This window comes from Myotis lucifugus, unplaced genomic scaffold (assembly GCF_000147115.1).
Source record: "Myotis lucifugus unplaced genomic scaffold, Myoluc2.0 scaffold_766, whole genome shotgun sequence".
NCBI classification, from domain to species: domain Eukaryota; kingdom Metazoa; phylum Chordata; class Mammalia; order Chiroptera; family Vespertilionidae; genus Myotis; species Myotis lucifugus.
Window position 1 is genome coordinate 65,030 of NW_005871814.1, and position 11,707 is coordinate 76,736.

Here is an 11,707-nt window from a genome sequence, read left to right on the forward strand (position 1 = left end):
CTACACCACGGTGCCGCGCCGTGGCCTTCTACGCCGGCCTCAAGAACCCGCACGAGGGTTACGAGGTGCTCAAGTTCGACGACGTAGTCCCCAACCTAGGCAACAACTACGACGCGACCAGCGCAAGTTTACGTGCAACATCCCCGGCACCTACTTCTTCACCTACCACGTCCTCATGCGCGGCGGCGACGGCACCAGCATGTGGGCTGACCTCTGCAAGAACGGCCAGGTGGGCCTGGCGGGGCGCGGGGTTGGCCTGGGGCCCGGGGACGCCAGGAGCCTGGGCACATGGGCATCGGGTCGGAGTCGGTGGGCGCAGGTGAAAACCCTACAGCGGCCCGGCTGCGGAGGACGGTCGCCCCTGGCTGGTACCTCTAACTCCTCCATGCCTGGGCGCCGACTCCGAGGCAGACGCTGCTGGGCACCCGCGGCAGGGAAACGGGGGAGATAAATGGAACTAGTGGGAGCGCAGGGCTCCCGGGCGCGAGGACTGGCCCTTGGGAAGCGGCATCTGAGAGCTGGGAGTCTGGTTGACACCAGCGGGTGATGAGTGGAGGGCGGGATGGGAAAAGGCAGCCTTGCGCCTGCGGGCTCCCAGGTGCACAGCTATGCGCACGAACCGAGAAGGCGAGCTGTAGATGTTTCGGGCACTCAGGCAAAGGGAGCCAGGCGCGCAAAGCCTTCCCTGCAATAAATCCCCGGCCCTTGGGCAGGGACCACAGGGCCGATCTGACACCCTTTGCAAAAGGCGGTTACTGTGCGGCCCCTTGGCTCTGTGTAAGAGTTACCCGGGCAAGAACGTGGGGGGAGGGGGGAAGAAGGGGAGGGGGCAAAGAGGTGGAAACTCCCCCTCCTCTTGGTCTCCCAGCTGCAACTCCTGATTCCTGGAGTGTGTGCGTGGGGAGGGGGGGGGGCGCGGGGGAGCGCGTCTCTCCTTTCCCTGTCCCCATCCCAAAGATCGGAGCTGGCAGGCATCAAGCATGCAGAGTCTTTGGACCTGCAGTGCATGGTGCTCTTCTTGGGACTGCTGCCCCAGGACCAATCTCGACCTAACCCTGCCCCAGGGCAACAGTTTTGCTCGTTTTCCTTCCCTTTTGATAGCCCCTCTCTTCCCAGTGCTTCCAGGCTACAGTGGCCTGGGGTCTCTGGGGGTGGTCAGGCCAAGCATTTTTGTGGAAGAGAGGACCTGCTCAGGTCAGAACTAAAGCTAGGCTAGTGGGAGTTGGGAAGGAATCTTCTTCAACTGAGACCCAAGGCGGTTGGAACCCCTCCCACTACAGCACTGTCCTGAGAAAGACCCTGGCTTGGGGGTGGGCGTCAGCAGAAAGCTGGCAGACCAGGTGCTTGTAAAGTAGTCCCCCCCCCACATACACACTCTTCTTTCCTCACTGCCTGCTTCTCTTTCCGGTTTCCGCCTCTCCCTGCCTCTTTCTTGTATCTCTCTGTCTCTTGTGCCTGTCTCTGTCGCGTCTACCAGTCCTGTCTGTCTCTCCCTGGGTTTCTGGCCTCCCTCTCCCAGTTGAACTCCACGCCCCCTTCTCTATTCTTTGGGAGTCTCTCTCCCACTTGTGCCTGTCAGGCTTCCTGTCTCTCTCGTCTTTGTCCTTGGTTCCTAACCAAAAGGGAGGCCCCAGTATCTAGTGAGGGCTCATTCTGCAGACAGCTCCATGATTCCCCTTATTAATCACCAATAAGGGATGCAGCAATGTCACCTTCATCAATGGCATTTCTTCCTTTCCCAAAGAAAGTTTGGGCTGGCACCAAGCTAAGGTTCCAGAGGGGTTGAGACCCAACTTGTCTGGAGAGGGAAGTGGTCACCAGACCACAAGTGGGCCCTAGACCCTGTGCCACCTCAGGAGGTTGCAGCAGGTCCCTGAGATGAGGCAAGAGGAGGCCCCAAAGATGGTGTGTGCTTGGGGCAGGGGTACTTGCTTCAGTAATTGGGAGGTGAGCCCTCCCAGGTTTGACTCAGTGGATAGAGTGTCAGCCCTCAGACTAAAGGGTCCCGGGTTTGATTCAAGGGCAAGTACCTCGGTTGCAGGTTCCCCGGCCCTGGTTGGGGTGCGTGCAGGAGGCAACCAATCGATGTGTCTCTCTCACATTGATGTTTCTCTCTGTCTCTTCCTCTCCCTTCCACTCTCTAAAAATCAATGGAAAAATATCCTTGGGTGAGGATTAACAACAACAAAAAAAAAGAAAAAAATAATTGGGAGGTGACACTGACTCCAAAGTCTCTTCTTTCACCTCCAGCGGGACAGATGATTGGCAGAGCCTGCCTAGGAGGTGGGACCATAAACTAGTAGAAGAAAGGAGGTGGCTTTAACTAGGAATCTCAAAGACCTAGCATTTTAACAATTACGCAGACCATTTGCTAACCCACCTCCCAAAACAAGACAAATAGTGGGGCACATACTTGGTGAACTCTCCTTCCAGATTATCCAAGAGACTCATTTAATCTCACTCATTATTCCACATAGTATTAGTTTTGAGCCCCTATTGGAGCCGGGTTTGAGGCTTGGTTCCAGGGGTTCAATCTGCTTGCCCTCCAGGACCTCATGGTCTGTGCAGGGAGACAGTAGTAACCACACAGTAACATACCCCAGCGATTACTGTGTTAGAGGAGGGCTGGGAGCTCCTGTCCCACAATGTCTTGGCTGGTGGGAGTGATTCAGTGGAACCTGAGACCCAGGTCAGACCAACCTGGTTGGAGGAGAGGATGGTGAACCTGGTCCCCAAGGTGAAGGGACATGGCTAGAGAGAAAATAAAAAGGTCAAGTGTAGGGAATGACTCAGAGATGGAAGAGGACATTCAAGTGAGCCGAGGAAAATATGAGGGGGCTGGTCAATGGAAAGGAACAAAAGAGGGGAGCTTGCACCTCCCGTGCCTTTAAGACCAGGGGCTCTGTTCTTTTCTTTCTGGCTTTCTCTCTACAGAGATTTTCAGAATTTCTTCAGGAAGGCAGGGCTGCATCTAAGCCTTGGCCCCTCCCGGGGCAAGATGGAGAGGAGGGAAGTCACCACTCCCCTGCCTGGTGCTGAAGCTGCCTATCTGTGCTGTCTAAGCCCCACTGGCCCCTCTCCCCAGGGGTAGCTTTGAGTCACCACTTCACAGCCTGATGGCACCAGGCCCTGGTCATTAGACATGGGGACCTGAGGAGCCTGAGAAAGAGGCTCTAGGTTGGAGCTGGTACCCTGGGTGAGGTGAGCTCCTTGCAGCTGCCTCTAAGATCCACAGTTCACTGGAGTCAAGGAGAACGTGCAGTTGATAAATTGGGATGGGGGAGATGGGCTGTGGGGACAGGCTGGGGAAGGTGAGTATTACAAATGAGCAGGGGCTTGGGTTCGAGTCTGAGGTGAGAGGTGGTAGGGTACATAAATTGAGGGCTGTGGTATAAAGACCTAACTGGAGATCAACCTCTTGGCTGATGATGGGAGAGGGGTCTTAGCTATCCTCTATGGCTTCTAATGCCTTTCAGACAGCACAGAGCACAGTGGCTGGCACAGTAGGGACCCAATCAATGTGTCTCCCGCAGGCAAAGCTAACTATCTATGGGAGACATACCTCCCAGCATTGACCTGGGGACAAGGGCATATTTCCTGGGTTCTCCCCCTACCCCTTCCAGGCCCCTGGTCAAACCACTGCCTCAGTTTCCCTTCCTGGCAGCCTGTGAAGAGGTGATTATACAGCGCCCCCTCCTGACAAGTCACAGACTTGCTTTTCTGCTTCCATGGCAACCTCAATTCCCCAAACTTTCCCTTGGGCCCCAGGAGGAGCTATATGCCTCCCCTGTTTCAGTTTTGGGCAGAGAATCAGGACCCCTGGGTTCCATTCTGGGATCCCTCACCATCTAAAGCATGGAAGGGCATAAATTCTCCCTGCGTCCATGGATAATTAGGATAATCACAGCAACAATCATGGTGATGAATAAATAATAAATATAAGCATAACAGTTCTGATGCCTGTCACATCATCGGGAGATTCCTGATGACAGATGACTGTATTCTAATGGATTTTGCTATTAACAAGCACACTGTTTTAATGAGTTAAGGCTAAATTAATCTGGGTAATAAAAATAATTGTTATTAGTAGTAATTTATTAGCAGAGATAATGAAATGCATGCATAATAATAAATACTACCAGGATTAGGGCCCAGGGAACAATACGGAAGTTGGCTGCTTGCTTTGAGCTCTTCCCTAGTAGCTCAAAGCCCCAACAAGATTAAAAAAATTTGTTTTTTACCATCATAAGGCTTTTTATAAAGGTGACAGTGGTTGAGGCAGGATCTTCTCATCTATTTTCTAAACAGAGAAACTGGGCTTCTTGACAAACAAGGTCTTCCCCCTTATTTGATTCGCCCCTAAAGGTGGACTGTGAGTTTTTCCTGCAAGATCCCCAAACTATTCCTTCCCAGGTTGGAGAAGAAGAGGTTGAGGGGGGAGAAGATGCTGGAAGGATCTGGGCCTTAAAGGGCAGTCTGCATGCAAATATGATGGGTCCTCCTGTTGCAGCACGGCCGCTGAGTCAGCAGCTTTAGCACAGCTGACTCGCAGTCCTGCCTCCCACCCAGAAGGATGGGCTCCTCCCCTAATTTGGGTTGGTCCAGCCTGGACTGTCAGCCCATGGGGGAGCTGCTTTCAGGAAAGGGGCAGGACGGAGAGGGGCTGTTGAGCCTGGCTGAGTGAACCCTCTCAGTGCAGCCTCCCCCCAACACAAGCCAGAACCTTAGAGATAGTTCTTCTCTTCCCATTCGTCACCCCGGATGTCCTGGGGAGGCCCCAGGTCCTGTGGTTCAGGCCTTGCTGTGGCCTCAGCTGTGGAAAAGGTATGCCTGGAGGGAATTTCCCACCACTTCCCACCCTCAGTATCTTACGATTACAGTCAGAGCCTGCAAAAGCCATGGTAGCAGGCTTCAAACCCAAATGCTTGCCTCATTGCCCTACCATTCCTCCCCTCCTCCATCAAAACAAGAACCAGCAAGTATATCAGATCAGACTGAGGATCACAGAGTGATGTAAGGATTCCCTTCTTTCCACCTACTTCCTTTCTCCCACTATGGGGTGAAACGGAGTCCGAAATCCTCTTTGAGCCCTGGCTGGTGTGGCTCAGTTGGTTGGAGCATTGTCTCGAGCACCAAAGGGTCATGGGTTCCATTCCTGGCCAGGGCACTGACCCAGGGTGTGGATTTGGGAGGCAACCAATCGATGTTTCTCTCACATTCATTTTCTTTTTCTCTCTCTCCCTCTCCCTTCCTCTCTCTAAAATCAATAAAAATATATCTCCGGGTACATATCCTCAGGTGAGGATTAAAAAATAATAATACAAAGGAAATCCTTTTTGAGTGGGGCAATAATCACAGGTATAGCAACAGCTCCTTGGAGGCAGGTGTGCAGGCCCGATCTGAGCCTTGGGAGGGGAAATAATTACCAGACCTTCCATCCTACTGCTCCGGCGGACAGACTCCAGAATGAACTTCAGACAAGGAGTCCCAATAGCAGGTCCTGGTACTAGGGTGATTGCTTGTATGGAGCCAGGGTGTGCACTGTGTCCCTCCTCCGACATGAGAACAGGTGGATGTGACTGAAAAAGACGGCAATCTGTATTACAATTAAAGCGGAGATGAAGGAATAATGAGAGAGAAGGGCCCTCTATCTTTGGGGGTCCAGAGAATTTCTCTCTGCAAGAGGGAGTTCCAGGCTGGGCCATCCTGGAGGCACTGAGGTTTTCAGCAGGCCACCTGGTCAGACCTAGAGAAGTTAGGGAAGCAGACTCTACCTGGACTCCCAATGCAGACCCAGATTACACCAGCCCCTGGAATCACCTAAAACACACGTTATGATTGGAAAGGGGGGGTGGGGGGTCGAGTGGGTAGGGATGTTGGGAGAGGAGCAGGCTCAGAGCCCTGATGGGGCTGGAAGTGGAGCTTTTAGGGCCTCCAGATCCTCTGATGTGGCCGCTTTACCTCTGACAGTTCCCTCCATCCTTGGCCCCACTTCTCTCCCCCCTCCCCTCTGGCACACACCCCTACTCTCCCACCCCCGCAGGTGCGGGCCAGTGCCATTGCCCAGGACGCAGACCAGAACTACGACTACGCCAGCAACAGCGTGATCCTGCACCTGGACGCGGGCGATGAGGTCTTCATCAAACTCGACGGGGGCAAAGCGCACGGCGGCAACAGCAACAAATACAGCACGTTCTCCGGCTTCATCATCTACTCTGATTGAGCTCCCCGCGTCCCTGGTTACCCCCCGGGCTCCTCGTCCTGCCGGGCAATGGATGACCCGTCCCCCGCCCACCTCTTTGCTGCCCAACCCGGCTGCGCGCCGTCCTGGCCGCAGCGCAGCCCGCGCTGTATATTTGTACAATAGGATTGTTTATTGCCCGCCCCTCCCGCCAGCCCGCCCAAGCCTGGGGACCGGTCTGGTCCGGCAGAGTCGCTTCCTGCGTTCAGATGCGCTGCCCTCCTGCTCCCGCTCCGGCTCCGGGGGTGGTGCCACCTGGGGAAGGGCTGGGAGGGGGACTGGATAGCTTCCCAGCACCCTTTAAAGCCCTACCCCCAGTCGCTCCCCGTCTGACCAAAGCTATAATAAAAACACTTCCACGCGGTTGGAGTTCCGTCTGTGCCCTGGGGAGGAGATGCAGGAGGAGATTCTGACCCTGTCCTCCTCCAGACTGGAAAGGGGTCTGCGGGAAGCGGCCCCTGGATCTGGGGGAAGACAGGGGCCAGTGCCCGCCACCATGGGCCTGAGCAGCTGGAATGGGAAGCCACCGGGTTATATCCTCCTCCTCCATGGTGGATAAGTTCCATGTTTTCATCCTTGAAAGTGGCATCAGCATTCCAAAGGCACAGCAAGGTTTAAACCGGGAAACCCCGACTCTCATCCAGTGCCTCCATATGTGATCCTGGGCAAGTCACTCCTCTGACTCGCTTCTGGGTTCGTGACCGCCTTTGCACTGAAAGGTGGTTGGCCTTGGCCGGAGCACTTCACCTCTGGGCCTCAGCTTCCTCATCTATAAAATGCAGGTGACCTCCCTCACTTGACTGAGGATTAGAGAGAGATATGAGCTCAATAAACATAGTTTTTATTATCTATACATCACTTTAAAGTTTGCAGAAATGCTTTCAGGTATGTCACTCAGGTCTCCCAAGAGCCCTGGGAGGTTGGATGAGTAGATGTAATTCTTCTTCCGGCGAGGTTAAATAGCTTGCTTATTGTGATAGTCACTTAGTCCTGTGGTCGCACTTGAATCTAAGAAGCCCTGCTCCTTGGAGACAACACACCAAGTCTCTTCACCCTGTCACTACCTCCTTCACTTCCTGTAATGGCCACGGCAGTCCCACAGTTAGGGCATTCCTAAATAATAATAGCTAATATTTAGAGAGCACAGCACCCACACTATCAGACACCATATAGGAACTATAAATATCTTATGGGTATGTGTGTGTGGGGGGGGGGGGAGTGGATTGTCAGGAAATGCTCTCATGCCCTTTAACGAATATTGTTATTTTTTCTGAAATGATGAGAAAACTAAGGCTTGGAGAGGCTAAAGTGCTAAGGTCACAGAGCTAGGAAGAAGCAAATGCCAGTATCTGAACCAAAGACCTGGTACACCATATTTCACAAAGATCTGGGATCTCCAAAGCAAAACTGAGGAAGGATGACATTGAGGCAGCTCAGCCTCCCTCCCCATTATGTTCAGCCCTTCCATTCCTGCTGCCCCTGCCCTGCAGAAGCTTGGTGTATTTACAAGCATTTGCCCTGGAAGCAGCCATGGGGTAAGCTTTCTGGAGAATCCCAAGGCTCGACATTGAGGAAAAGGTCCCATCTGGCCTCTCCCACCCCCCATCCCGCTGGCTCAGCCGGAGAGACAGGAAGGAGGGGGTGGGCTCCCTTCCAGTCAGGTCCCATGTATAGACCCTTGTCATCGCTGGCAGCCTTGAATGACTTTCTTTATCCTCCCTTCGCTCCCTTGCTTCCCAGCTGTGGCCATTTAATAAAATTAGCTTAATACTTGTTCCTTCCCTGTGGGGTCTGGAGATTGAAATCTGCAGGTCCCACAAACCCAATAAAACCCCTGGCAGATCTGGCTGGAATGAGAGTTTCCTTGGGAAGAGTGATTAGATTAGACAGCGCTCCTCCCCACCCAGCCCCCAATTCTGTCCACCGCCCCTGTGGGGTTTTTAATGGCCACATTGGCCCATAATTACCCAGCCACCACACCTGGGGGCACCCCACTCCTCCCCAGAGACCACAGGGACTGGTCTAGGACCTCTGCTACAATAAAAAGCATGCTAATCATTTCTGCAGGGAGTGTCTGCCTGGCTGGCTGGCTGGCTTTCTCTTCTTTCTGGTGACTGGACGATCCTCATGTCATTTTGAGAGATGAGCTTGAAGTCTCCATTTTGCAGATGAGGAAATGATAGTCTGAAGGAAAATCGTGACTTGCCCATGGTCATGCAGCAAGTTTGTGATACAGCTGGGCCTGGACTGAAACCAAGGACCGTCTCTTTCTTTGTGGGGCACCAGGAGTGTCCAGCAGGGCCAGCCGTCAGCTACCTGTCACTCGGGCAGCATCCCAGCTGCAAAGGAACCTGTTGGGGAGATGTCTTCCCCATCAGACGGGCTCTCCAAGGGCAAGGTCTGTTTTTACTCCGCAGACTTGGGATGCCCAAGGTCAAGGTCCGTGTTTCCACCATCAGAATGGGAAGCTTCCTGAAGGCAAGCTCTGTGCCTCCTCCATCAGACTGGGAATCCTCGGAGACAGTGTTTTGAGTGAGTTGAGGGCAAGGTGCATAGCTCCACTGAGACTGGGGGGTGGGGCTTTCCTGGATGCAGAGACTGTGGTTCCTCTCTCAGTGGCTCTGGGGGAGACATTGTACTTTTTCTGTTGAACTGGGGCTTTCTGAGACCAGACTCTGGGCCTGGAGGGCCCTCAAAGGACAGAGCCTGTCCCCTAGTCCAACTGGGGGCTCTCTGAGTGCAGGCGCTGTGTCTCCCTCTCAGACTGGAAGTTCCCTGAAAGCAGGGCATGTGTCTCCCCTGCTCCTCAGTTGGGGGCTTTGCTGGCACAGGAACATTCTAGAGCACAGGGCTACCTGGATGGCAGAAAGGAGGTTGGTCAGGCAGAATGGAGGGAGGGAGGAAGAAGCCTCCCCAGATTGCCTCCATTTTAGGGAGATGTGTGATGAATTAATGGATAATGTCCCTTCCAGGGGTGTGGGGATGGAGGTGCCCCTGGAGCTCACCCACACAAAGAGTGTCAGGCCATCCTGCGCTCCGGCAGTTGCCAGCCCTAGGGGCTGGTGCTGCCCTGGTTTCTGGGGTCATGGAGACCAGAGGGGTGTGGGGGCCCACCGCTGGGGGCTGCCCTAATTGGATGACTTTGCAGGAAAGCCGGGCAGGTGCGCTCAGCTCTCCCCTCTTCAGCTTGCTACAAACACATCTACCATGGTGAGGTCTAGGGGTTAATTGCCTCCTGCCTCACTCCTGGTAACCAATATTTCATTTACTGCTCAGAGGGGGAGCTGCCCAGAGAATCAATCCCGGACAAGCGTCCAGGAGGCAGGGGAGCTGCGGAGGCACGGGAGCTGTTTCTAGGAGGATCTCTGAGCATCAGAAGAGGAGGCAGAAGGCAAGGGCCCAGAGAAGGCGGGCAATTGCTCAAGACTACTCTGGGCCTCACCCATGTCCTACTGACCCTGACAACAGTTCCAGGATCGCCAAGGGCTGAGAGAAAATCCAGGGGTCCAGAGGCTGCACTCCCCCAGCTGGCAGTGCTGTTTCCTGCCCTGGCTCCTTCTGCATTTACTTACCTTGTGCCCCCATAAGCTATAGCAGGTTAGATGCTGCTAATAAGGGTATTTTCACAAGCAATGAAGGCATATTTGAAAAGCGGAACTGGAAGTGTGAACTCTTCGCTCCCTTCCAGGTAACGAATCTTCAAATGCTACAAATGAGGTGATAATAAAGTGGAAGTGAGAAGTCTACACATGCTTGGAACTGGGAGGGGTGGCAGGGCTACAGAGGGGTGCAGCTGGGGCCTGGAGGAAAAAGGGCCAGAGGGCTACCTGCCCCATACTTTCCACATGCTACCCATTGGCCCCACCCACCAAAATTGAGAACCAAAGCAGTAGAATGGGTAACCCCCATTACACAGCTGGAAAAACTGAGGCCCACTAGACATGCAGCAAGTAGAGACAGGAGCACTGGACTCAGGTCCTGGCCATGCTCAGTGTTTCAGGGAAAGACACTTCACTTCTCTGCGCCTCAGTTTCCCCACCTATAAAATGGGGCTAGATAATAAAAAATACTTATGTGAAGGCTGTTGTGATGCCTGGGTGAGAACCTGCTTGTGAGTTATGAAGCAAAATGCAAATGCATTTTTATTATTACAACCCAAGACTCCTGAGTCCCATGGCTGAAAATTCTTTGGCTGCACTTCAATGCCTGGGATGATGATAATCATCATCAAAGAAGATGAAGACATCTGGTGGTTCTACCCCGGTAACTCCAAAGTGAATGTGGGGTACTAGGAGAGGGGTTGGTTTGGGGTACCCAGGATGTGGAGCTAAGTATTGAGAATGGAGTGCCCCAAGTCCGGTCTCCGATGTGGATTCCCTCACCCTTCTGCTCTGTGGCCTCCCATTTGGAGTGAGAGCACAGGGATACCGCTGAGGCCCTGGCCTACCCATCAGTTCCTATTCCTACTTGCTCTTTCATTTCCGTGTTACTGAACACATCCAACACACCAGGCTCTAGCTTGGCATGGAGGATCCAGAGATGGATGAGAAACCACCCAGAGTTTCAAGACGCTCACAAGGATCACACAGATACATCCAGGACCTTCTCTTAGAGGGACAGGGGGGACTTCCCAAACCGTTAAGAGGGGTTATTTCTCAGGGAGTTGGGCTAAGTGGAGGCTTATATTTTTTTAAGGTTTGACAACAATCATATATCCATCCAAAACAGGAGCCCCCTCAAGCCCCACCCCCCATGCTGTTGCTGAAAGGATTCCTTTGGGGATGTGGTGGGTGGTAGAACCCTGGCAGCTGAGGGTTTTCTCTTCTCTTGTCCCAGGGCTTGGGGAATACTGGAGATGGAGGAACCACATGTACGCTCATCTCTGTATCAACAGCTAAGTTATAACAGTAGCTTTTGTACTGTGTACGATTCCACTTAAGCCTCACAATGATCCCCCAAGGTAGTTACTATTGTCACACCCGTTTTTGGATGAGAAAACTGAGATACAGAGAGGTGCATTAACTTACCCAAGATCACATGGCTGACTCTTTCTGAGAACAGCCCTCTTGACTGGCCATTGCATAGAGTAGGGAAAGGGTTGAATCTCACTACTTCCCAGCCTGAGCAGTCAGGCTCCCCTCAATCACCAGACGCACCCCTTCCTACAATGCCTGCTGCCTGGACAGCTGGCGCAGGGGTGGGGCGCCTGGCTTTTCCCAGATGGTGAAGAGCAAATTCAAGGGTTTCTTCCCAGGCCGCCCAGCACAGGCCCCTCTGTTCCTTGAGTGAAGAGCCCCAGTCTGGACTAGGACAACTGCCTAGGCCAGGAGAGTTACAAACCTCTCCCCACCTGCCCAGAGCCAGGGATGATTCTGCTAGGCCAGCCGTGGGCAAATTACGGCCCGAGGGCTGGATCCGGCCCGTTTGAATGATAAAACTAAAAAAAAAAAAAGACCATACCTTTTA

At 53.3% G+C, this 11,707-nt stretch overlaps 1 protein-coding gene across 1 annotated transcript; it reads left to right on the forward strand.

Annotated features, from left to right (window-relative positions):
• Window position 1: 1 nt before the first annotated feature.
• On the forward strand, window positions 2-7,094 carry C1QL1 (complement C1q like 1; the record flags this gene model as incomplete). The annotated part of the gene is given in 4 exon segments (XM_006109834.2): window positions 2-19; window positions 21-120; window positions 123-229; window positions 6,044-7,094. Coding segments are annotated over 4 exon segments (405 nt in total), but the record flags the coding sequence as incomplete, so codon positions are not given.
• Between the last annotated feature and the right edge of the window lie 4,613 nt (window positions 7,095-11,707).